General features: G+C 41.5%; 1 protein-coding gene across 8 annotated transcripts in view; it reads right to left on the bottom strand.

Annotated features, from left to right (window-relative positions):
- TPM1 (tropomyosin 1) overlaps positions 1–27,466 on the bottom strand; it is a 69,167-nt gene that overhangs the window by 15,825 nt on the left and 25,876 nt on the right. For 4 of the 8 annotated variants that reach the window (XM_068275778.1, XM_068275775.1, XM_068275773.1 and 1 more), the window contains 6 exons: positions 26,061–26,194; positions 24,057–24,174; positions 23,782–23,852; positions 21,323–21,398; positions 19,646–19,708; positions 19,489–19,558 (listed from right to left, as the gene is read on the bottom strand). In XM_068275778.1, the coding sequence (XP_068131879.1) occupies positions 19,489–19,558; positions 19,646–19,708; positions 21,323–21,398; positions 23,782–23,852; positions 24,057–24,174; positions 26,061–26,194 (532 nt within the window). Of the gene's footprint in view, positions 1–5,175; positions 5,361–18,651; positions 18,735–19,488; positions 19,559–19,645; positions 19,709–21,322; positions 21,399–23,781; positions 23,853–24,056; positions 24,175–26,060; positions 26,195–27,466 lie in introns of those variants that run through there. The other 4 variants (XM_068275774.1, XM_068275772.1, XM_068275776.1 and 1 more) reach the window with 2 other exon arrangements.

The following is a 27,466-nucleotide window of genomic DNA, read 5'->3' as shown; positions in this document are numbered from 1 at the left end:
GCGTGCCGCAACGGATAGCGGCGATCGGGCGCAGGCCGGTGGCGATCAGTGTGCTGGCGCAGCTAGCAAAGTGCTAGCTGCGTCCAGCAAAAAAAAAATAAAAAAATTAGGTAAATCGGCCCAGCAGGGCCTGAGTGGCACCCTCCGGCGGCTTACCCCGTGTCACACACGGGGTTACCGCTAAGGAGGTTAAGGAAGTAAGTTAAGGATTGCGATTATTCAATGCACATATAAAGAGGTGTTTATCACCAGTATAGCACCAATGAAAAGCTAATAAGATGGATGGAGGGCCCTTTTGGTCTAGGGGCCCTGGTGCAGTCGCTACCTCTGCAAAACTTATTACTACGCCACTGCCTCTGCATTCAATGTGCACAACATTATCAGTGGATTCACTACAGCTTTGCAGGGAGTGCATATGTAGAGTATAGTACTACTGTAGAGCCCAAAATTTATCAACATACGTAATTGATTTCATGACCAAAGGAAGTGCATATATTTGCATACAAAATTTGCATAAACCTCAATGCAGAATTATTTGCATCTCATTGACCATCCCCACTAGAGCCACAAATACACATTGGGCCTACTCTTATAGCAGATATATTATATAATAAGGTTCCCGTGTACACAAATATATAGTCACAATCAGTTAGGTACTGTATATCTGATTTTAAACAAAGTGACTGCTTTATTGCTGCAGCACAAGTAATGTTTTTGGATTGGTTTATTTCATTTTTGTGGACAAAGCAGAGCCATTACTGTATACAGTTATGTTATTTATGGTGACTACTATCTGAGAAATAGATTATTATATTTTCTCTTTTAATTAGTTTAAATTTATTAGGAGTTTGAATCAGAGCAATATTTGGTACCTGGAGTCAGGAACAAAAACGCACAAATTCCACAGCCCTGGGCACACACCATCCAGCTGGCGCACTCCTTGTTCTGCGAGCCTTCAGCTTCTTGCTTGCGGTGCAGCCCTGTGACTCCGCCACATGTTATAAGAGTACGTACATGCAGTGGGGGTCACAAAGCAGAGGCGCACCACAAGGAGGAAGATGGACGCTCACAGACCAAAATAGGAGCGCGATGGCCGGACTGGTAGGACAATGGCTGGAAGGAGAGTTACGGGAGTGTTGCAGGAGTGAGCAGTTTTACACTGGGGAAACCTTTGAGCATGGAAATGCTATGGAAAAATAGACTGTATTTGTGTCTGTATTAATCTTACCTGAGGGTTATTTTTCTTTAAAATTGCTCTGGACAGGCTAAATGTAAGGTCCAGCACAGAGAAACACCTGTTCAATTTTACTGTGTCTTCTTGCTAAACATGCAGCTCGTGAGTCAGACAATGACATCCTTTATCAGACAGGTATTTAGATTAATGACAGATTCTCTATAAGCATCACTGGTATGCTTACTGTGCTGAACTGCTCTAACAACCATGCAATCATTCTCTATGTTGTATTCCACAAACACTATGTACATTGTTTGTAAAAAGAAATCTGAGCAAGGAAAGCTTAAAAAGCAGGCTGCACACAATTCAGCCTTGAGTACAAAACCAAAGGAAACAATTTACCTTACAGATGATACTGCAAAATGGTTATGAGCAATGTTGCATACCATACCCAGTACACCAGTTTACGACACATGCTGTCCAGCAGTAACCACAGAACAGGTTTTATTTCATTCCCTCCAACAGAACCTCACCTTGATGGCACACAATTTGCTATATATTTTACACACACACACACACACACACACACACACACACACACACACACACAGCGCCGGGGCCGCATGCAATGGAAAATACAGTTACAAATTCACTTTCACAAATGAAACCTTGAGAATCCTTCACAAGTAGATCTACTAATCCAAAACCAGACAAAAGGTTCTGAACAAACAGATAAATATCTGCAAGTTAACAGCTACATAGAAAAAGGTCATTTCCGGTGCATTCGACAAATGTACATCTAGAGTTGGCCATACACGATTCAACCAAAGATAAACAAAATGTTCCCGGTGCTCATGAAACAGCAAGGCATGTGCGTCTCTGACCCCTCATGAGCTGCTAAGGGGTAAAAGAGACGTGTGTCTTGCTGTTTAATGAGTGCTGGGAATTTTTTATTGTTAATCATTGCTTTTGTCAGAGCAAGAAGGCTGGGCTCTGTAGTGCTACGGCAGCTTTTTGTGTTTTCATATTGCGCTGAGCTATATCTGCATTTATTGGCGAGTCAACCAAAATGTTAATTTAAAAAAATAAATTAAAAAATCTGGAAAATCAAATTTGTACAGAAAAATTAAACTTTTTTTTCCTAGGAAAGTGATCAAATTTCCTGAGTTTTTCTATCTATAGGTCATGGTAGACAATTCTCATTTTTTAGGAAAAAAAAAAATAAATTAAATCGTGTATGGTAGATTGGTTCGATTTTTCAGTCAATTGATTGAATTTATAAGACCTAAAGAAAAAACAATGGTATGGTTTATGGCCACCATTATATGAATGTGTGCATATGCAGTTACATTTTTTCACCATAGTGATCCTTTAAGGAGTAACAGAGTCAGGTAAGCAAGAGGTCAAAGACTGAGTGCTTTCTGGTAATGTACAAATACTTCCATAACTTCCATAACTACAATGTCACTCATGAACTGAACTAGAATATCTGGCTGTTCAACTTTTCAATCAGGTGGCTGGAATGTTTTACATGTTTATAGCATTAAGTGAAAGCCTAACTGTTTCACACAATCAGAGCTTCCACACAAAGTGGATATTAGTCTGAAGTTACTTTGACAAGCAGAAGTTGCCTTTCATCCTGTTGGCTATACCCCCAGGGGGAAACACATTGCTGGCTGGCTGACACTGCTTTGCACAACTCAAAGAAAGTTTAAATTGTTTTTAGTTAACTATATCATGGCATAATACAGCAGCTGTCCCCTTCATGCACAGAAACAAAAAGATTTTAAATTTCATTCATGATACAGAGATTTTTTCATGTTAACTGCTACCTGACAGAGACCGCCATTGCCCTACTAGTCGGAAATTTGCTGCCCATGCCCTTGAGGTGACCATTACAATGAACTAATCTACGTATAGTGTAAACAAGGCCTGATTGAATGGGGTTCATGTCACAATGGACAGCACTGCAGGTGGTAGTGACCTGTGGTACATATGTACTATATGTACTCTACTATAAGGCTAGAAATGTAGGTCTGACTCACTGAATAAAAGTATAGGGGTCGACTTATACACGGATCAAGAGCAACAATAAGCACACTGAGTAATGTGTGAACTATTAGTGACATTCCCATTTGCTGCAATTTACCCAGTGGTAAGGGACACTTTCTTGATAAAGGAAATGCCAAGAAAACACAGGTCTGAAAGTCCCGGCCACAACAACTAACAAGGAAAGGGGCAGGGGGAAAGGATATAGGGCTGCAGGAAAGGGAGTGAATAATTGCTGCACTTGGGGGCCTAGAGGTATTATTGGCTCCACTTAAGGGACAGGAGGGGTTAATGGCTGCAATACTTCATGCAGCGCAGTCATTAATCTCCTGAGCGTTACGCCGCTCAGGAGGTTTTACAGTTTTAGAGTCCCCCATGAATGATTTGTGATCCAATGGGTGCAAGAGGGCTAGCTAGTACAGGTGGCCGGCACCCCCCAATCCAGCCGCTTATACATTACCCAGCCTGGATCCAGCAATCGGCGCAGCATCCCCGCACAGCTCCGCTCTTCGCTATGGGGAGGATCGTACATGACGTCACCATCATGCGCAGACCCGATCCTCCCCAGAGAGACCGGAGCTGTGCAGGGAGGCTAGCTAAAAGCTGTTGCACCCATTGGATCACATAAATTATTCATGGGGGACTCCTGAGGCCAGAGAGTGGTATGCCCGATGTGTCGGGCATACCGCTAAGGAGGTTAACCCCTCCTGGTCCCCAAGTGCAGCAATTAATTCTTCCTAGCCCCAAGTGCAGCCATTAACTTTGCTGGGTAGACTTATTGCGATGATAAATTCCAGCTTAAGAGGCTCAAATATTGGAGTTGACTTGTACACGAGGTTGACTTATATTTGAGGATATACGGTACATACATAGCATGTATACCTCCATTATGAATAAGCCCTAACAGATGCCCTAGGTCATAAGGTGGGTACACACATCAGATAAAAAAAAAAGTCTTTGAAAATTAAAGCTCACAGACCAATTTTACCCCCTTCCATGTAGTACGAGAGCCATACCTACACAGTCTAGTCTATGGAGCTGAACTCTCCATCAGATAAAAATCTTTGCAAGATGCTGTACACCTGCAACAGATCAGTATCTGCAAAAGATCAGTTCCTGCAAAATGCATTCATAGTCTATGATATCTGCAGATCATCATACGCACATTTATGGTTTGTGGTTTATTTAACAGACAATCATCTGCCGATCAGATCCACCATGGTGGATCTTTGGATCTGCAGATAATTGTCTGATCTGCAGATTAATGTTTGGTAAACAAGGTGTGTATGAAATCTGCAGATATCAGACTATGAATGCATTTTGCAGGCACAGATCTTTTTCAGGAACTGATCTTTTGCAGATACTGATTTGTTGAGTGTGTGCAGCATCTTGCAAAGATTTTTATCTGATGGAGAGTTCAGCTCAATAGAATAGACTGTGTAGGTATGGCTCTCATACTACATGGAAGGGGAAAAACTGGTCTGTGATCTTCTCTTTTACAAAGACTTATCTGATGTGTGTACCCACCTTTAGTTTGTTAAATTGTCAAAATGCTCCACATAAAAAGCAACATAGCTCAACAAACTAGCCATGTGTGACTAAAATAAATCCTAGTTGGTCACAAGTTGGACAGTTCTGCCAAATTACTCTTCTGTATAGATGACTGCAGCCAGACCACAGCAAGAAGACTGACAGCTCTATAGCATCAAGTCTTATTAGCAAAAAAAAAAAAAAAAAAAAAAACACCCAAAAACCGAGGGGCTTATTTATACCCCTATTAAGTCAGTTGATAGCAGTTAAGTCAAATATGGTCATGTCTACTGCATCTTACACACTGTAAATGTGGTCATGTATATTATTACACACAGACATCCTACAATCTTCAAAAAGTAAGAGAGTTGCAGTTTTATTAAAGGTTCAGTTAAGGCAGTCAATAAATAATGCAGAAAAAATAGAGAGAAAATACACAGTGGATCTTTTATTTTACAGAGTGTCTGTACAGCAGAAAAGTGACTTGAGGAGTGATACAGGAGGACAGTTAAGAGTTCCCAGAAGAGACTAGAGTAATAGGACAGCATACAAAGGCATATCCAGCCCAGGTAGGAGAAAGATGACCGTACGAAGCAAAGCACTTTATCTGCATGGAGAAAAAATAAATTATAGAAACATTAAAAAAAAGTGATTTGACTAGAAGTGAAATTCTGGAAAGGATACGGAAAAGCAGTTTCATCAGAAACACTACTAAATTAACCCCTTCTCTGCAACAAGATTATGCAACGGCTCACATTTTATCAAGTTATAAATTCCAACATTGGCATTTTACCCAAAAAAAAAACAAAACCACACATTCAAATGTCAAGCACTATCTGAAAACCTAACGATGTAAAATGATACCCAAATGAAATCCTGCATCCAGTTACTATCGTTTCCCACCAATTGTGAAAGTTTGAAAATGTAGCACTTGTCTGACCTGCATTTTTCCTGTGACAAGGTGCTGCAGACAGATACAGATTACATGTTAAGTGTTCATCCATGTGAACAGCACTGTACACCTTCATTTTGAATGGACATCCTGGTACACAAACTGTCACTAGACAGTTCAGAGATGTGTTTGAGCCACACCCCACTAAGACCTGCCCCGTTATTCCATGCTCAGAGCTTATACATCCTGTGAGACAGAACCACTGGTCCTGAAGAACAGTCCATGCATATCTGGGGATATTACAATATGGCTCACCACAAGCATTTGTTTTTATGTATGGAGTAAACACCCCTGCAAGATGCAGTGTGAAAGGACCCTAAAGCCAGATAGAGTGGAGTCCTATAAAAAAGTCTATTGCAAAAGGATTACACTTCACCCCAGTAGCAGGATTTGAAAATCCAGCAGGTACCATTTCCGTGTACATATCAGCAAAAGCACAACTGGAATGTTTAAAGAACATCAGAGGTGAAAATAAACTCATGAGATAAACAACTGTATCTATCCTCCTCCTAAAAAGGACTTTAGATATCCTGCAGTTTTATTTTATATCTAGTTTTTACTGTTTCATTGTGTCTGCTCAATGACACATGCATTGAAGTATGCCAGAGCTCAAATCTATGAACTATTGACTTTTTTCTCTCTTTCCTGCTCTCAAGCTCTCATTTATTGACAGGAAAGTGTTCTATAGCTGTAATTGCTTATCAGTGTGAGGATTACGCTGTAGTCCAACCCAGTCCCGACCCGGACAGAAACTGTCACTTACATAGTCATTTGTGTGCTTGGCACTGTACATACACGTCTATCTCATGTTACATTGGTTGTCCTTTAAAAAGACGCACCTATCCCTCTACCTACCTTTCCTTTTTTTTTTTTTTTTAAATCCTGGCACAGCTAATCTAGTCATACTTGAATCAGAAACATTTGATTTGCATGCTTGCTCAAGTCTATGGCTAAAAGTATGAATAAATTAGATCAGCAGGATAGCTAGGCAACTTAAGCCTCATACACACAGACTATAGTCTTTGGAAAATGAAAGATCACAGACCAAATTTTACCCCCTTCCATGTAGTATTTACACAGTCTATTCTATGGAGCTGATCTCATCAGATAAAATCTTTGAAAGATGCTGTACACACAGATGCTGTACAGACACAAAAGATCAGTATCTGCAAAAGATCTGTTCCTGCCAAAGATCTGTTCCTGCAAATTGCATTCATAGTCTATGAGATCTGCAGATCATCATACACACCTTGTTTAACTGACATTCATCTGCAGATCAGACAATCATCTGCAGATCTGAAAATCCATCCTGGTGGATTTGATCTGCAGATGAATGTCTGTTAAACAAGGTGTGTAGGATGATCTGCAGATACCAGACTATGAATGCATTTTGCAGGAACAGATCTTTTGCAGATACTGATCTTTTGAAGGTCTGCAGCATCTTGCAAAGATTTATGTCTGATGGGGAGTTCAGCTCCATAGAATAGACTCTGTAGGTATGGCTCTCATACTACATGGAAGGGGGTAAAATTGGTCGGTGATATTTCATTTTCCAAAGACTATGGTCTGATGTGTGTATGTGGCCTTACATTGTTTAAAAGGAAATAAAATAGGTCAACCTCCCATCTCCCTCTCACTTCAGGTGTGCTTTAATTCGGAGAGCCTAGATGTCCAAATCCACTCCTCCTTTCCACTCCTTTCAGTTCAGAACAGGAGGGCAAATACAGCTATGCCAAGTCTCAAAAAACACAACAGGGGGAGGGCACATAGCGCCCAATGCCAAAAACTTCCTACATATTAAAAGTAGTAAGGTAACCCAACTAAGTCATATCAAATCTTCATAGCCCTAAAATAAACCTAAACACTAATATGCCAAGTATAATAAAACAGTTTAAAGTTGTAGAGCGCAGCTAATTTAGGCGACTACACGGATCTCAAAGTGTACCATATATTGTATGGTTTCAGCAAGAAAGGGAATTGGTAACAACAGGGAAGTGACCTACAGTGAAAAGGATTTGTTTTACAGGGTACGTAATGCCCAAGTGTCAAACTAGCCTGAAGGAAATCTACACAAAATTAACAGACAGCAATGGGGAAAGTTTTTATCCCCCTCACTTTCCCTACTTTGAGAGTACTGTATAAAACTAAGATATTTGCTGCAGTGTATGGCCAGGATGGGAGAGCTTCACTCACTTCCTATGCCTACTCATGGATGTCACAGACGATGGTATAAGGTCGCAATCAGGAATACAAACAAAACTGACACAGATTCTAATGCTGGGAATACATGTTTCGTTTTTGCCTTAGTTTTAGCCTTCGATTCGTTCAGTAAACGAATCGAGTGTTGAAAACGTATGTGAAAATAGTCATAATCTCATTAGTTTCGATTAATAGACCCCAAAAACGAACGACTAGTGATCGAACATGTTTGATATTATCTCTCTTTATCCATCTAATCGAGCCATTGGTAGGCTTGATGGCTGTTCAGATCGATTATATGTTCGTTTATGTTAGTCCGTCCCTGTAAAAAGGGATTTTCGTTTCGTTTCTTTGCAGCCTTCGATTATTGGAAAAACGAAACCATCAGAATCGGAAAAAAAAAACGAAACCGTGGGTGGTGATATTAACCGTACGTTCGATTATTTCGGGAACGAAAAGGACAAAAGGCACAATCGAAACGAAGGCAAAAACGAAACGTGTATTCCCAGCATTACCCTCACGCTAACACAAATATATAATGAGCAGAGATTTTTCACATCTCTGTGAAACATTTGTAGAGATATGGAATGATTTACTTTACACACAACTCACTGCGTCTTCTGACTCCTGTATCCTTAGACAAGCATCCTCATCTTGTCAAGCTAATCTCTAGTTTCATTGTCTCGGCTGTAACCTACCCTCATGGCCATTATGCAAAGTTAAAAAATTGGCCAAGCCCATAGGTGACTAAATGGGAAAAAATTGGCAGCCCTCATCCTGATGAAATGAAAGGATATGTGCATGCCAAAAGACAGTGCACATACCGACGCACTTTTGATGACTACAATGAAAATAAGCTCGTTAGAGATTATTGATCATTAAAAGTTGATGTATGGAATTCTTGTTGGTTTGGAAATGCGGTTCAGAACAAAATGCACATTGCCAGATTTAGTGATGTACAATATGTGTAGTCATATAGTAAATTACCTTGTTAAAGGGAACCCAAAGTGAAAGGCGTATGAAGGCTGCCATATTTAGTTACTTGTAAACAAAACCAGTTGCCCGATAGTCCTGCTGAACTTTCTGGCATCAGTCTCTGAAGCACACACCTGAAACAAGCATCTGGCTTCAGCCAAAGCACCTGATCTCCAGTGATTTCACCACCAATGATGGTCAATTACATGAAAATAATTTCAAGTTAATTCAGGAATATACACATGTATACAGCTTGAAAATAGACCAATCACATTCCACCTAGGCAGGATGCAGTTGGTGCTTTTTAAAGCTGTGTAAATTTGCATTGACCATACCTACTGACATGCCGAAAGCTTTTCAAAGGACTGAACCAGCAGTCTGTATTTGAGTTTGACACCCCTTAGCTAAAGAAAAGTTGTGATTCAAAGTGGGCCAAAATGGAGCTCTGGGACCTTGTCATGGGCCAACCTCAATGTCTAGTGACCACCTCTCTCCCTTGGTAAGTTCCCTAATGTCTAATAGCCCCCTCCATCCCCTAGTGTCTATTGCCACCCTCCTTCCCCTATATGGTTCCCTGGTGTCTAATGGCCCCCTCCCTCTCCTATAAAGTTCCCTAGTGGTATCCGTGATTTCCTCCTCCCCTCCAATATAGCTCCTCTGGTGATCTAGAGTTGGCTCCAAGGGCCAGATTTGGCCCAGGGGCCAGAGTTTGACATGTATGCTCTAGCAAAAGTCCTGGCTAAACATAAAATGCTACTAGCATCTGGTTGGTTTAATTCTGCTTCAACCAGTAGAGAGGGTAAGAAATCTGGAACAGACTCTATAGCGTTCCCTACCCCACCATATTTTAGAGAGCTGAGGCACATAACCTACAGCAGAGGAGATGGGAAAGAAAGGTGGAGAATGAGCAAGTGCCATTTAAACCAATAGTTTTCTGGCAGGGGCAGAGCAGATGCATTCTTTTTGTCCCACCCAACTCCTCCTACATGCAGCCCTGTGTCTTCATTTTTAATTACCACCTAGACAGAATAAGCCTCACGGTACTCTACATAGGCTTGGATTCCACCTCTCATACAAAAAAAAAAAAAAAAAGTGACAAGCTGGTGAAGCCAAATCTTCTACCCAATGTACCCAGCCTGAGGTTTAATTTTGTTTTAACAAGCTTCTGGTACCATTGGTCTTCCTTGTGCAATAGCCTTCCCAGGTGCAGCAGCCTTCCTCTTGTTTGTTCAAACTCCTCCCTTGGACAGCAGCTTTCCTAGGACATGATCTATGTGGCCCTGCATCTTAGGTCTGTAAATTTGGTGATGAAATTGATCAGATTTTCAGATCGCTCCCATCAATCTGATTGGAATGATTAGGAGATTTTTGCCCATTAGTGGTCCCAAATGATCATTTCCGATCGTTCATGTGAAAAAAATTGTTCATAAATGATCATTCAGCAAATTGTATCATTAGTGGCCATCTTTAGTCAAATCTCCCCAACAGGAACAGGGATGGCTATAAAGCGATTACTTTGGTAGAACAGAAGCACAAGTTTTTATTGTTCTTGTCCTTGATTTCCTATCTCTAATGCTACCAAGTCTCACTTCATAGCTATGGCAGACCCCCATGGCCAGAAGTAAGGAAAAAATAAATTAAAAAAAACCCTCCCCAGTGGACATACTCACAAAAACATTAGCATTAAAGAGACTGAAGCGAACAAAAATTGCTATTTTTATCTTCTAGTTCGCTTCAGTACTCTCAGATGTAAACCGCCACATAACGAGGGCTTTAGACCCCCCAAATTCCCAGGGGGGGGGGGGGGGGAATCCGGCCGGCACTTCCTGAAAGAGGCAGAGCTTTCAGCTGCAGCTCTGCCTCTGCTGATGTTAATCGCCACCTCTGCCCGCCCCTCTCATTCTTCCTTCACAGAGGGGCGAGGAGAGGCGGAGTTCCACACGGCTGTTGACATCAGGAGAGGCAGAGCTTTCTGCTGTAGCTCTGCCTCTCCTGACGTCAACAGCCGTGCGGATCTCCGCCTCTCCTCGATGGTTGTGGATGTTTGCCCCAGGATTTGGGGGGTCTAAAGCCCTCGTTTTGCGGCGGGAATGCAGTGGTTTACATCTAAATGAGACTACTGATGCGAACTAGCAGGTAAAAATAGCAGTTTTTGTTCGCTTCAGAGTCTCTTTAAGCCCTTTCCACGCTATACTTAACATTCTTCATCCCAGAGTTAAGTTTTTATTAGGTTTTCTGATGTTAAAGAAGCATTCCATACATGTTGGCTGTAGGTGCTTTAGAGCTAAAGCCTGGGCCATATTGAACAGGCACATTCTTAAAGATCGCATCAACTGGTGCATGGAGAACAAGTGAATCAGGTACAAATCTTGAATACCTGCCGGTGCCTTGTCTCAGCCGGATTGCTCCTACGGCTAATGGAAACGTCCAAACAACAAAAAGAGACGGCACACCACTGGCTGCAAGTTGCAGCCAGTGGTGTGCTGTCTTTTTGTTGTTTGGACATTCTTAAAGATGGCTGATGCTAAAGAGGCAGTGGAGTCTGGCGGTTATTGCCTATCCTCTACTACCCTGGTGCTTCTTTCTTGCTCCACCACGCCCAAAGGAAGAGCATAGTTATCTATCCCTATGCAAAGTTCTCTGCAGCAGTTGTAGTCCTCAATTCTATTTTCCCAATGCTTTTGTACCTCTGTTACAGGACAGATTCACAAGAAGAGTGCTAGGACAGCCTCTACACAAACTGAACCACTACAGAGGACTTAGGGAAATTATACATTTAACTGGTCCTCTTATAGAGAGTTATAATTACCTACTGTGTTTTCCCAACACCCCCTCCCTATTCCATCCTGGAGCCCCACCCCTGCTAAACACACCATGGTAATCTACTTGAGATAGAGAAACACTGGCATTTTTTTTTAACCTCCCTGGCGGTATTGATGGTTATGCACGTCAATACAAAACATGTTGCGAATAGTATTGACGTGCATACAGGTCGGTACTCTCCTGCACTGTATACTAGACTCTTGCTTGACACATTTTGGTAAGTTACAGGACCCAAGGAAAAAAAAGTTATGAAAATTGGATCACTTTTTGCACAGAAATCCTGGGGAAATTGAACGCCAGGGAGGTTAAAAGGGGGTGGGTCTAAGCATCAGAAGCCAGGGAGATTTTCGGGGGGGGGGGGGGGGGGGGGGTAAAGACAGCGCAGGCAATTATAACTTGCTATAAGAAGAGGATTCGTTGAATGTACAATACACACAGAAGGTCTGCTTTAAACTAAACCTGAGAGGGGGACTTAGAAATATACATACCTGGGGCTTCCTCTAGCCCCCTCCAGGCTTATCGCTCCCACACCAACCTCTTCCGTATTCCTGTTCATTTACAATTGGCCCCAGAAAGTAATCCAGTCCCGCTGCGTGCATGTTCCCGGCAGCGTTCTGTGTCTGCCCAGTACTACTGAGCAGGCACAGGATGCTCCCGACGGGGGCGAGACGGGAGCTTGCTCGGCTGGACTGTGCCAACTGGAAGACTTCCCGGGGCCAGTTGCAGACAAACGAGGAGGTGGAGGACGACGGCGAGGGAGCGATAAGCTTGAAGGGGGCTGGAGGAAGTCCCAGGTATGAGAATAATAATAATAATAATAATAATAATAATAACAACCCATCTCAGGTACAATTTAAGCACAAGTTTTTCCTCAAGTGGAAGAGTTTGAGGCACCTAGTCTTCTGCTGCAAGTATGGCCCGGGCTGCAGCAGCAGGAAACAAACATTTAATAGAAAAAGTGAAATCTACATTAGATGTCTGCACGGAGATGTATATTACTTAACCTTGGTGTCAACATACAGCCCTGGCATTGCTGGTTTGGAAGACTGATTTTTACATTTGCTTGATTTTGCAGAGAAGGAGTCATTCATGAAAAACATACTGTACTTTTCCGATATCCTTACCAGTTGCTTCCTGAATTGGAAAATAAAAAGCCAAGTCTACAGCATAAGCAGCACATTAGTAAGCAGGATAAGTTTTAGACTGTTCAGCTAACGTGTGGATGTCTCCTAAAACATAATTGCAGATTTACATTCCATTTCCCCTGCATGAAAGGATGGGTCTTGGTCTTGCGACATGAACTGCTTGCCGGAATGTGCACCTACATGCACACATTCATTTATATATCAAGCTGACTCATGCTAAATATGCACTAGATTATCTCAAAACTTAAATGAAAGCTTAAAAAAAAAATATATATATTCCCCTAGTACCCATAGTAGAGAGGAATGTCAATTTTCAAAATAGGAAAAATTAACTTGTGCTGCACAAGAATTTAATAATAATAAAAAAAAAAAAGTTGTATATTATGCAGAAAGTCACTGTAGCTTGGTTTGTGTGAATTCCATTACTCATGGTTTGTAGTAAAGCAGCAATTACCATATGTGTATCCAACTATATGTTGAAAGGACAAGCTACTCCCTTAAAAAAAAAAGGTGGAAACTTTTTCCATGTCCATCAAGAAGTGAAGCCTTGATACAATTCTGCAGCCTTCCAACTGATGCTCCATCTTGAGGGCCACTATTGCAGTGGGCATCTTCAAAAATGGTGTTGATTGATATTTTGGTAGTGGTTTCAAATACCTCTGAAGACAGACTTACTTGAAACAAAATCTCAGACCTACTTGAACAGCAGTCTCACCTTTTCTTACTATGGCTGGGTACTAAGAGGCAGCTTCATCCAGACTATAAAGCACTGCAGAAGCTATAGTCTTCATTTCTAATGAGCAATAAGGTCACATTGCCTTAGAATGGTTCCCTATTCATTTTTATCATTTTACAAAACAGAATGGCAAGTAATACACTAGCTATGTGAATACATTACAGCAGAGAAGTACTGTGAGGTGGTAGTAACTCCCGGTGATGACAACTGACCAAGGCATTACTCGGTTTTGGTACTGGATTTCATATGTGGATTAAAGGACAACTGAAGTGAGAGGGATGTGGAAGATGCCATATTTATATCCTTTTAAACAACACACATTGCCTGGCTGTCCTGCTGATCCTCACCCATAGACCCCAAACAAGCATGCAGCAGATCAGGTGTTTCTGACATTGTCAGATCTGACAAGATTAGCTGCATGCTTGTTTATGGTGCGATTCAGGCACCACTGCAGCCAAATGGATCAACAGGACTGCCAGGCAACTGGTATTGTTTAGAAGGAAATATGGCAGCCTCCATATCCCTCTCACTTCAGTTGTCCTTCAAAGCTGGCAGATGCTGCAAAGTTATGTCAACATTAACTAGGGGTACTCAAACTTTTTTTCCCACATATTTTGAATACTTAAAAACGGAACCTGAAATGAGAAGCAAATAGAGGCTGCCATCTTCATTGCCTTATGAACAAGGCCATTTGCCTGACTGTCATGCTGAGCTTTTGTTTTTTATAGTCACACACCTGCAACAAGCATGCAGCCAGTGGAGTCAGACTAAAGTAAAACATCTGATTTGCATGGCCATTCTGGGCCATACTAATGGTGGGAACTAATCCAATCTTTAACCAACCTTACTATTTCTATGTAATATACGGGACTGCCTAAATTATCCATTCAATATATTCAGTCCATTTACTTTCTATTAGATAGATTTGGTAAAACTGGATGAAAAAGATTGGACATTAGCGGCCACCTTAAAGTGAACCTAAAGGCATAAAAAAAAGAAAAGAAAAAAAAAAAAAAAAAAGGATGAACTCACCTGGGGCTTCCCTCAGCCCCCTGCAACCGATCGATGCCCTCGCAGCTCCGCTCCGATGCCTCTGGACCCGCCGGCGACGACTTCCGATTTCGCCGTCACCGGCCGACAGGCATGGGAACGCGAGTGATTGTTCGCGTTCCCAGCCTGTACATCGCCCCCTATGCTGCTATTGCGGCCAGGAGCCGCAATAGCAGCATAGGGGGCGATATACAGGCTGGGAACCCGAACAATCACTCGCGTTCCCATGCCTGTCGGCCGGTGACGGCGAAATCGGAAGTCGTCGCCGGCGGGTCCAGAGGCATCGGAGCGGAGCTGCGAGGGCATCGATCGGCTGCAGGGGGCTGAGGGAAGCCCCAGGTGAGTTCATCTCTTTTTTTTTTGACTTAAGGTTATCTTTAAGGCCTGGTACACACCTTCAATTAGGATTGGCCAATCAGTAGCTATTTTACGACCTTCATGTAGAATGAGGGTCAACAGATATTGAACACTCTGAACAAATTGTGAATGTAAGCTCTCCCACTATATGGTGGTGGTAAAATTGGTCAGTGATTGGCATATTTTAATTGAAGGTGTGTACCAGGCTTTGAGCCCCATCTACACGATACAATTCCTACGTGCGATCAAATTTGATTGGATCGATTAAATCCGACATTTCCAATCGGGACTCGATCAATAGTGTGGTTGATTTCACATTGATAGCTAACCAAAATCGATCACACTATCGATAGAGTCCCGATCGGACATGTCGAATTTAATCGATCCAACTGAATTAAATCGATCGCACGTGGAATTGTATCACGTAGATGGAGCTTTAAGCCAAAACCCCACCGGGATATCACGGCCAGAGGGATCGGGGATCTCGGCCGATGAACGATTATTCCCCAATCCATCTGGCCGAATCTGCAAGTGACATTTGCAAAATCAGAAACGATTGTGTAAATGATAGTGGTAAAACCCGACGATCCTCCATGACTTAAAGTAAATCTGAAGCCAATAAGAAAAAAAAGATACTTACCTAAGTAAAGAGAAGGCTCTAGGTCCTAATGAGCCTTCCCGTTCCTCTCATGGTCCTCAGGTTCAAGCACTGTATCACCAGCTCAAATCTTCCGCCACGAGAGGCTTTGAGAACCCAAGTTCTACTTGGGCTCCCAAAGACTTCTGAAGCCTCGGGCAGAGAGCAGTCTCAACCGATCTATCGGAGACTGCTAATGGTGGAGCCAGCGCAGGAACAGGACCAGGAGAGGAACAGGAAGGCTCCATAGGCCTTCCCTCTCCTTAGGTATTTGTTTGGTTTTTTTTTAGATTGTTTTCAGATTCCCTTTAAATCGGACATGTTGGTTTACCAAAAATGAACTATCGCTGCAGGTGGTGCGCGTCGTGAAACGATGTAGCAAGATATTGTGAAAAAAAAAAAATAATTCCTTGTGAAAAATAGTTTAGAGAAGAATCACTTAGTGTGTATGGGCTTTGAAGCTAGGTTCACAGTGGGGCATTATGGTCGTATTGTAACCCAGCTTGCCACACTGCAGTAAAAAATAAATAAATACTCAGTGTGGCTGGTGCAGTCTAACAGCGTGGGGCATACCAACGCACTGCATGCAGTGTGTTACAGCAAAAGGTGCACGTTAACAGTGAAGCATACTTTTCTGTAACTATATGCTTCACTGTATGTGACAAAAATGCACCGATAATGCACGGCACAGCTTTGCTATTTAGTAGCGTTCCCACTTTTACAGGGAATACAATGCCCACTGTGAACACAGCCTTAAACCTATTAGATGCAGAACATTAGCACAAAAGTCAGGCAACTGGCATGGTTTATTAGAGCATGAAGATGGCAGCCACCATGTTTCTTTCACTTACAGGTTGCAAAAGAGAAAAAAAAAAAAAAAAAAAAAAAAAAGGGTATCCACAGTGATAATGAAATGAAAATATGTAAAGCATTTGCTATGGACTCAAAACATATTCAGAATGGCAGATATACTGGATTCTGCCTGTTTGGGCTGTAATTGAACTCAAAGCCTAGATGACAGGAAAGTTACACTGTTGATACACAGAGCACCACAGGATATAATAAATCACTGCTGCACTCTCCAGCACTTGTATTGCTGAAGCTTATGCACCATATATGGACTGAGCCTCTGATTTGGCCACAGTGCCACACGAGAGATGACATTCTCCAATTTGGGTAACAGATTCTACACTACAACCACTCACATGTAAGGCCTTCACCATAAACAGGTAATTCCACGCTACAAATCTAAATGAGCAAATGCAAGTGTAACAAATGCCTAGAAGACTAAAATGGATAGATACAATGTAGATCTTCATGTTAAGTCATTAATGAAAAGCCATCAGTGGATAGGCAATGGCTCCACCCAAAGTCAGATATATTAAAAAAAAAAAAAAAAAAAAAAAAAAAAAAAAAAAAAAAGTCTAAAAATACTAATAACCCTATATAAAAGCACAGCCTGCATGCTTAAACTAAATAGAAAAACTACTTTTTACAAACTGTGTCCTTTTGATTAGGGCTGCAATTTGCTAACCAAAGGATACTAAAATATTCAAGGAACACTCCCCCCCCCCTCACACACAAAAAAATAAAAATAAATAAAGATAAATAAAAATCCATAACATACAGTACCAGCTGTAGCCGATATTGGTTCAAAACAGACATTCTGGCCAGATGGAATATGATGATTGCCAATTATATGTACCTTCACTAATGCAGTATATAGTATGTTCCCATAATAGCAATAAATATTTTCAGTTGAGACTGAGAATTATATATTTATCTGTAATTTGAGTTTGTGCCCACTAAGGAGCTGTGTGCGGCAACTCCTTATGTGTCTTTTTTTTTTTGTATGACTAGGGGGAAATCGGGCACCCTCAGTTACGTGCATACCCGCTTGGAGGGCTGTGTAAGCTGTTGACCCTCCACCCAAACCCCCCTCGGAACACTAAGGCCTGATGCACACCAAAAGCCTCAAGTAGATCCGCAAAACGCTAGCGTTTTTGGCTGCATTTTTTCTTATTTTGAATTGTTTTGCGGTTTTGTGCTGCGGTTTTTGGTACAGCAGATTACAGCCATTGTTACAGTAAAGCTGTTACTGAACAGCTTCTGTAACAAAACCGCCTGGCAAACCGCTCTGATGTAGCATTTTTCAGAGCGGTTTGCGTTTTTCCTATACTTTACAATGAGGCAGAAACGCCTCCGCAATCCAAAATCTGCAGCAGCCCGGGAGTATGCGTTTCTGCAAAACGCCTCCCGCTCTGGTGTGCACCACCCCATTGAAATACATTACCCTAGCGTTTCCACACCTGCAATCGGATCTGAAAACGCTGCCAAACCGCTCTGGTGTGCACTAGGCCTATATACCTATTTTTTTTTCCATTTGCGGCATTTATGTATTTATATTTCAGTCTATGTGTTACCTGTATCAACTTCCTAGTCTACAAGAGCACACAAAAAGTCTACACAATAGAAGATATATTACATTAAAAAAAAAAGCCTGCAATTTTAAAGCAAACTGTATTGGGAGGAGCCATTGATCCCTGAATTATTGCATTCATTTTTACAGCTTTGTCTTGTACATTAGTGCGCAGTGAGAAGGATGAGAGGTTTAAAAAAAAAAAAAAAAAAAGCCACAAAATAATGCAATGATAGAAAGCAGAGTTTACATCTGTTTAACACTGGCTTTTGTCTACTGTGACTTCTGATGGTCTATATGCATTACCAAATTGTTCTTTACAATGACGACCCAGCAACTAATGGGCCACTTCCATGAGTTTCTTATACAAAAAAGCAGTTTGAGGTTACTAGCCCTATGTTTGCAGAAGGGTTATACAACTATGAGGATTTAAATTTGTAATGAAGTTGCCAGTTGTCTAAACAGAGGTAAAGAGTCAGTGAGAAAACATTAAGCCAGAAAGTGAGCAAAATAATAAAGTAAAAGCGTAGTGTAAGAGTAGGACGTGAGTTTTATTAAGCGAGCAGAGAAAGTATGAACATAAGCGAAAACATAGAAAGAATAATTTACATTGAAGTCATGTCATTGAGAGCGTGATCCAGTTCTTCACTGATGGCTTTGTACTTCAGTTTCTGGGCATAAAGTTCATCTGCTCGAGGCAAATCGGGAGAGAAATTGAACAGGAAACAAGGACAGACAGGAGCACACAAGAAATTGAAAAGATGGGGTACAGGGAGGAATGGAAAGGATGTTGGTAGAAGGAAACAGATGTATGGGCAGGGAGGACAGGAAACCAGGAAGGCAAACACAAAAAGGAATGTGGAGAAACGATACAGATGGAGAGAATAGGGTGGAAAGGAGTCCAACGTTCGCAACACCATCCAGGACAGCATGAAGAAGCAGACAGCGTGGTGGAGAGGCATTGAAGGCCCGGCATGAGATAAAATTCGATAAACAAAAAAGAAGAGAAGAAAGACAGATTAGAGATAGAAAAGGCAATATCATCTCCTGCCAAGGGAATTATGGTATGCCAAGGAAGAAAAGATTCTCTGCTTAAGTTGCCCTCTCAAACTTTCCCAATATCCAGGACACAAGCACTAGAGGGTTTGGATGCTGTGTAACAAGATATCATTGGGATACAGCCTCCACAATACAAGCTCAAATTTGGTGTCACTGTCAAAGCTTCTTTGCAGCTTAACACATTTATCCAAACAGCAAGGCCACATATTTTATCAAAAGAACTAAAGTAAACTAAAAAGGCTATGGAGTCTTTTCCAACCAAACTTCCTGTGAATATGTATTACAACAGAATCCATAAAAACTTCTCAGCTTAAGAATATGCAGATTGTCCCCTAATAGCACAGTAGGAACACACAAATGAAATAAAAAGAGAAAAGTCATACCTTCTAAGTCATCAATGGTCTTTTCCAACTTGGCTACTGTCCTCTCTGCAAACTCAGCACGTGTCTCAGCCTGAAAGATGAAAAACAAAGTCTAAGTCTCCAAAGCCGCTCAACTACTGCGTACTATGTGGGAATAAGAATATAAGAAAGAACTTGCCTCCTTCAGCTTGTCTGTGAGAACCTTGATTTCTTCTTCATATTTGTCCTCTTTCTGGGAGTACTACAATCAAAAAGACAGTTTGAAGCAGGTTAGTCAAAGTTTCAGCCACTGCTGATTTTACAATCTGGTAAACTTGTCACTAGCTGTCCTACCTGGACATCCTTGAGCACTTTTTACTGAACTAAGAAAATTCATAATATAAGCAAAACCTTTGTGGGTCCTTCCATACTATACAGTGCGAAGTGAAGCATACAGTACACTGGAAGATATGCTTCACTGCCACCGTAAGTGTGCACATTATTTGACAGACCCACAGCTTGCTGTGAGTTACTCAGACAGAACCCACTGCACCCGAGGTGAATGAACTCTAGGAATACAATTACATCATGGAATGCAACGGACACAATATGAAAGGACCCCTTACCCACCCATACAGTGCAATACTATCCTACCCAACTCCCTAAATACGCATAAAAAATATATATATACCATCTGAAATATGGTCTTTGAATCCTTACAGTGCCTGTGTTTTCTAGAAATAATGCCTAAACCCAATGAGGATATGAACAGTGATAAAAAAAAATAAAAATGTAAGAGTGGTGATCCCTTCTATGCACTACCAAAAAGTATTCATACCAAACTGCTGAGACAGGCATCAACTATGATGTCCAGCAATATTATAAAATACACCAAACCAGAGGATGAGGGGTGTTGGGCTCACAGCCTTTCCTCGTCCCCATCCAAAGCCAGTAAAAAAAAAAGTTTTGGTTACATTTGAACTGACAGACACCCTGGATTATATTGCTAGCAGCCCACAACCACTCTCTTAATTACATTCTACTCAGATAAATACAGATATGATATGCAACTACGGTAGGTACATTAAATGAACAATTAGATTATTTCAAATGCCATCTACTTGAGCTAGTAATTATTCAGCTCAATACAGTTTAATAAGGCAAGACTGTCTTTCCTGTATAGAAGTTGGAATCCACCAGTAACAGAAACAGGACAGGGTTAAGTAACTTGAAGTAACAGTATCTTCTTCCCAAGGGTAGTGAAACAGAGATAGGCATCACTACAGCAGACACCACAAGGATTGCTGCATCTCATAAGAGACAAACCAGCAGGGAGGGAGAGTGAAGACAAGCCTTCACCACATACAGACAAACAAACAAAAACCATTTTCCACAACTGTGCTCCAATATATCTCCCTGTATATAGTGTAAATGCTGCATACAGCTTAACAATTAAAATGTATACACTATACAGGTCTGGTTATGATGGAATGGTGAGAAAACCTGCATATTGTTTTAATTTGTACAGGTTTACAAGGTTGTCCAGCAACTGTGCATGTTTTGCTTAAACATTTGCATCCTCAGCATCTCCAAACATGTTTTCTCTGGCAAGAATGGGGAGGGAGGAGGAGTCCATGTAAACTGCACTTTAACTACTTCCATGTTCCTCTAAAACATACAAACTCACGTTCTTTAATATGGTTGTAAAGAATTATGTCTGCAGTCTGACAGCTGTAAAGGACTTTTGTACTAGAGGGGGTCTGGAATCGCATGTAAGCAAGTTCTCTTGCTAGGAAGATAAGACATGGGTTAGGGCCTTTGGGTAAAATGCAGTTTATATGCCTGCATGGCTCATAGCAGGCCATGGGAATCCTACCTTCTCTGCCTGGGCCTCCAGAGATTTCAGGTTGTTGGTGACAGTTTTCAGCTCCTCCTCAAGCTCGGCACATTTGCTATTGGATAGGGTAAGGTGGAATAGAAAGGAGGCAGGAATAGGAAGGAGAAAAAAAAACGATTGAAAGAGAGGAGAAGGATGAAATAACGAACAAAAAAAAACAAACAAAAAAACAGAGGAAAACTATTACTGAGCAAAGAGAAAAGGCTGCGTCAGAATTTTAACTGCAATCTGTAGACAAAAAAAAAAAAAAAAAAAAATCTACAGATGCCACTGGCTTGTGAGTGCATCGCACCATGCTAAAATTCAGTGCGCAAGTAAACCAATTCAATTTTATTTGCACAATTTAGGAGATGTATCTCTTGGAAACCTTTCCAATGTGGATCTTGCAGCTTTTTTTCTCAGCATCAGAGAAATACAATGGAAATTAAAAACACATGGATCATAAGGAGGCATTGTAGCAAAGTGAAGCAGAGCAGAAAACTGCATGAAACGGAGTTAGGAGGAGATCTGTAGCCCCGTAGCTGAGGATAAAACGGCAGGGCCCAGATTGGTAGCAGTACCTTCTCCTCTCCAGCCGTTAGTGTTCTCAACGTTTGGTCCATTATTCTCAGCTGTTCATCCAGCTGCCGGCAGCGACTATTAATGAGTGCATGAAATAAGGAAGGAGCCAACAAGCCATTCACAATATGTGGAGCATGCAAAGAAAAACACATTGTTACACGTGGTAGGGCAAAATTGCAAATGTTAAAGCTCACTGTATTTGTGTGACTAGTAGAAGTTGGAGTATCAGTACCGGCATGCAATTCACAAGCTGTCTTATAGGCATATGACACCTCGGCACTTCACATGGACCTTATTAATGTGAAGATCCTACAATAGTGTAAAGAATGGGGGGGGGGGGGGCACATACACAAATCAAGTAGTAATTTTAGCCTAGCAAATGTTTACCCTGAAAATTATTTGTATATCTGGTATAAGCAATTACTGGGGACTGATATTTTGCTGAGATATTCTATTACCTCTGATATTGATCTGAGAAGATGGGACGGAGTATCTAGTAATATGATCTCTCATGAAATCACCCGCCAGCTGTATAGCTGTCCCCTCCCCCTGGTGTTTTTTAGGGTGCAGAATTCAACAGATTTGACCATATAGGTGCATACACTCAGTAGGTGATTATAGGTTGTACTACAGCCTTAATAAAGGCAAAATAAGAAGTAATCAGCAATGTATGTCACCACTAGCTCAGGGTGTCACTAAGGAATAAAGCGTGTGATAGCACTATAAACCCATCAGAGGTATTAAAGATTTACACACTTATTACACACAACCCTCCTTCCTGTCTGGGCTGTAATGAAGGAAAATTCTAACCCACAGGGACACTAACAGCAGTAATAACCAAAAGGTTGCAAGTCTGACCACTACCTGAAACTATATAAAAAAAAAAAAAAAAAAAAAAAAAAAAAAAAAAATGGAGTTCCACTCAAAAATGTTAAACTGTTTTACTACAAGACACTACTGTGTTTATTGTATCTTGACACACTTATAAAATGCAGTTTAATGGATCAGCTGAAATAGTCCTTAAAGCGGTAATGTCACCATAAAAATCAAATTTCAACAGCAACAGGTCTGAGTGTATTAAGTGATAAAGATGCTAATCCTGCATTCAAAACTTGCAAAACGTTTTCTGCTGTTATGGTTTGGAGTCATCACATATTGTAGGAGCACTGGCCCTTTAGTAGTCAGTGCCAAACAGTTGAATGCTGGGGGTTCTTTTTATCTATAATATATTCATCCTCTTCCATTTATTTCTCTATCTAGCTGCTTATCTGAAACAGATCCCCTGCTCTTTCGTGTTTACAAGCAAGGCTGGAGGTGTCTCAGCGATTGGAGGAGGAGAAAAAAAAAAAGTTCCCAGTATACACCTCAGTGGGGAGTGTCTGAAGACTCTGGGAGGAGGGCAGCTAATGAATACACAATGAGCAAGAGAAGGGAGGGGGGAAAACAAGAGTCAGTGGGGATATGATGTTAGCATTAGCTTGCCAAGATGGCCACTGCCTAGAAAAGGATTTTCTGCTTTTCCTTTATAAAAAATTCACAGGCATCATTACATGGATAGCACAATACATCTGTTATGTTAGTAGAAGTAGTATTAATCTACTTCTATATGTGTTTTATTTCTAGGTTAGCATGGGTGTCGCTTGTTCTTTAAAAAAAATAATAATAAATTGCTGAAGCTGGCATTCTTAACTTATCCAGAAAAGATAACATCAACTCTGGAGATTGTTCAGGCTCATGTAGCTACATGCAGGAAGAAGGGGGAAAAAAAAACTAGTGGAAACATCTTCAGATGCTGCTTAGTAGGAGGGTTAGGGCACGCAGGCAAAGGAGTGCAGGAGACTGCATCCAACATGCATTGTAAGCTAGCTGCCACTTACCTTTCTGACAGCTCAGCACGCTCTTCTGCACGTTCCAGGTCACCCTCAATGATCACCAGCTTACGGGCAACCTATTGCACACAGAGAAGCTTTTAGATTACAACATTTAATGCACACACAAAACGCATCAACACTTCAAACCAGGTTACGGCTTTTGGAAAGTGTGTTCAGACAGACTAAATGGAGGTGGTATGTGAATTAGACTTCTCATATGGAAAGAACTGAACCCTCCAACTTGATCTATCCACAGAAGTTAAAATCTTTGAAAAATTCACCTCTTCATATTTGCGGTCAGCCTCCTCAGCAATGTGCTTGGCTTCCTTCAGCTGGATTTCTTGCAACTCCATCTTCTCTTCATCCTTCAGGGCTCTGTTTTCAATGACTTTCATACCTCTAAAATGTAACGAAAACAAAAAATGAAGTTCAGCAAAACTACGCCACACGAAAAGCCACAGCAACCTCTACACTTCTCTCCATGAAAATGGAACTAAGATTGTGAAATTGTGTAGTCTGTTGAATATGTGCATGTCTCAATAAACACATAAATGTTTGACTGTCACTTTCAATAACTAATGGCCATTAAGGTGCATACACACATCTGATTTTATGCCCGAATGTGGTTCAAACTGGACGTTTGAACGACTTATTGAAACAAAAAGTCTCCTTGTACACACAGACGACAAAACTGTCCGCCGGGTGGATCGCTCAGAAACAGCCTCATCAGTCCACCGACAGACTGTACACACGCTGTACTGTCTGCTGAAAACCCGCCCAGCGGGAGGTGACGACGGACCAGTCGTTACCTTTGATCAGACGTGTGTACGAGCCTTTAATCCACGGATCCGCCAAGCGGATCAGTCAAAACTGCTGCTACTAGTCTAACGATCGAACGTACACACGTCCAACTGTCATTCAAACGACCGGTTTGAACGACAAGTGGTTCAGAAATATCAGGCGTGTGTACGTACCTTTAGTGTGCCAGGTCTTCTGAGCAAGGCTACTATAAGGACTGTAAATGCTGAGAAATTTTTCATCAAAACTGGCTTTAGAAAGTCTGAAGTTTTTATAAAAAGTAAAATATGAAAACGACTGCCTACATTGCAAGCCAACTAGAACAGAAATGTATCTTGTTGCTAGGAGTTGGGAATGATTTTTTCACCTTGTCAAAACGGATTGGATCAGTTTTTTTTTGGATTAGCTTTTTTGCATGGTATTTGCATATTCTAACAGACCCATTCCTAACAGGAAATGTGACTAGTTACAGCCTGAACCTGAGAAGACTGCAGTCTATAGCAAAGACGGAATGAGGTACAGGAAGTAGTCAGTTTCTGGGCTGATGCCCAGGTATTTTCAAAGCGATTTGCTCATCTCAACCTAAATAAAGGGCCTATAAGTAGATACAAATTTCTGCAGGGGTAGGTTATTGTTGAGAACAACAGACAGAAAGTTGCACAACCATCTGGTTTGCAAAGCAATGCGACAAATGCATGGCACCTGCAGTGCTCTATGGTACAGTGCTGATCCCATTCAACTATATGGAACAGGACAGCTCTGTGTGCATGCAGCAGTGCCTTGTCAGAATGCATTGCTGCATGGCACCTAAGGGTGGCCATCAGGCACTACAGTCTGGGCACTGCCTGATGTCCTTGCTTATCATGCACTGATACACATTGCTGAAATATGCAGCGCCATGTGACAGTATGCCCTGATGCTAAGGGAATGAAAAATAAGAAATCCTATTAACACCACATATACTACAGAAGAATTTCATGGAGTGTGACTGGTTTGAGAAATGACTAAGAACATTTGTAATCTTTACCTAAAAGAAAAAAGTCCTTTGATAACTATATGCTCCTTCAAACTTCAGCTTCAGTGCGTTGTGCTGCTCATGGGAGCAGAGAGGGGCTGCTTTATTAACAGCTCCAAAACAGAACACACATCACTAAAGACAACAGGACTTGATGAAGTTATCCACAAATTATCTGCAGCAAGTGGCAACTTTCACATTGGAGAGCTGCATTACGTACCCTGGAAAGAAGGGATCGCAAAGCAACTGAGGGTTTAGAGGCGCATCACACGTTGTGTGTGGTGCATTGCGGTATACTGTAACTGTCAATGTGCATGTTATGTGGAACTACATTGCATGCATTGCAGTATGGCAATAGAGCCTTTGCACAGGAGTGCTACCGCCTCAGGAGCATATGTTTATATAACACAACATAAGACATACATGAAAGTTATATGATGGATGTTGTAAGAGAATCCAATTTAACACTCACCTCTCACTCTCATCTGCAGCCTTCTCAGCCTCCTCCAGTTTCTGAAGAGCTGTGGCCAGACGCTCCTGAGCACGATCCAACTCCTCCTCTACCAGCTGGATACGCCTGTTCAATGAGGCTACATCACCTTCAGCCTAGGTGATAAAGAAGGAAATAGATAAAGTCAGGTAAGAAATAAGTCTACAGAGACTTTCCCAGAAAGTATTCAGTACATGTTAAGAGGAAACTCACTGCACACTGTGGAGTCATCCAGGTAATATGGAAGGACACTGCATGCTAGCTCTTGTATACCTATAGATCTATAAATTGCACTATTCTAATGTAAACCCCAACATGTATTTTCTGCAATGGAGACACATACAATAAGGAAAAACAAAAACAAAAAAGCAAAAAACAAACACACCACACACACACACACACTTTAGGCTTATTTTACACAGACTGTTAGGTGAACCCACACAAAAAAAAAAAAAAAAAAAAAAAAAAACCCTGCGGATGCATCCGCACACACACACCACACACTGGTTGCCCTGAGGCTATAGAAGTAGGAAGAAGTGTTGAAACAGTTGAGATTGTTAACTACTGCATTTGCTCCACTCAATTCTGCTCATTTCCGGTCCATGGCCTCAATTCACTAAGCTTTATCAAACACTTTATCAAACGTTTGATAATTTACCTCATAGGTAAAATCTAATTTTAAATTCACTAAAGGTAGCCATACACTGGTCGATTTGCCATCAGATTCGACCAACAGATAGATCCCTCTCTGATCGAATCTGATCAGAGAGGGATCGTATGGCTGCCTTTACTGCAAACAGATTGTGAATCGATTTCAGCATGAAACCGATCACAATCTGTGAAGCTGCCGTCCGCTATACATTACCTGATCTGGCCGGCGTGAATCCCCCGGTCTCCGCTGTCTTCTTCTCCGCGCTGGTCTCCGGTCCGGCTGGCTTGCTTCACTGAACTTCCTGTCCAGGGGAAGTTTAAACAGTAGAGGACGCTCTACTGTTTAAACTTCCTGCCGGGACAGGAAGTTCAAGGAGACGGCAGCCCTGGAGCGGAGAAGAAGACAGCGGCGAGAGTGGGGACTCGGGCCGGCCGGAGCAGGTAATGTATTGCATGCATTCTTACGCCGTTATCGATGCACTCCTGCCCCGCCGGCGATCGAGAAAAATCTTTCCCATGGACGGAAACGATTGATTTCGGACAGAAATCGGTCTGTCAGCGTTTGCGCGACGATTTCACAGCAGATTTGATCACAGTGATCCAATCTGCTGTATATCGGCGGGAAATAGTTAGGTGTATGGGCCCCTTAAGGTGTTCTAGATTTATTGAACGTTTTAATGATAAAACATTCGATAAATATATAAAACCTTAGTGGATTCAAAATGAGATTTTACCCA

This window comes from Hyperolius riggenbachi, chromosome 3 (assembly GCF_040937935.1).
Source record: "Hyperolius riggenbachi isolate aHypRig1 chromosome 3, aHypRig1.pri, whole genome shotgun sequence".
NCBI classification, from domain to species: domain Eukaryota; kingdom Metazoa; phylum Chordata; class Amphibia; order Anura; family Hyperoliidae; genus Hyperolius; species Hyperolius riggenbachi.
This window is presented reverse-complemented; position numbering and strand designations above follow the sequence as displayed.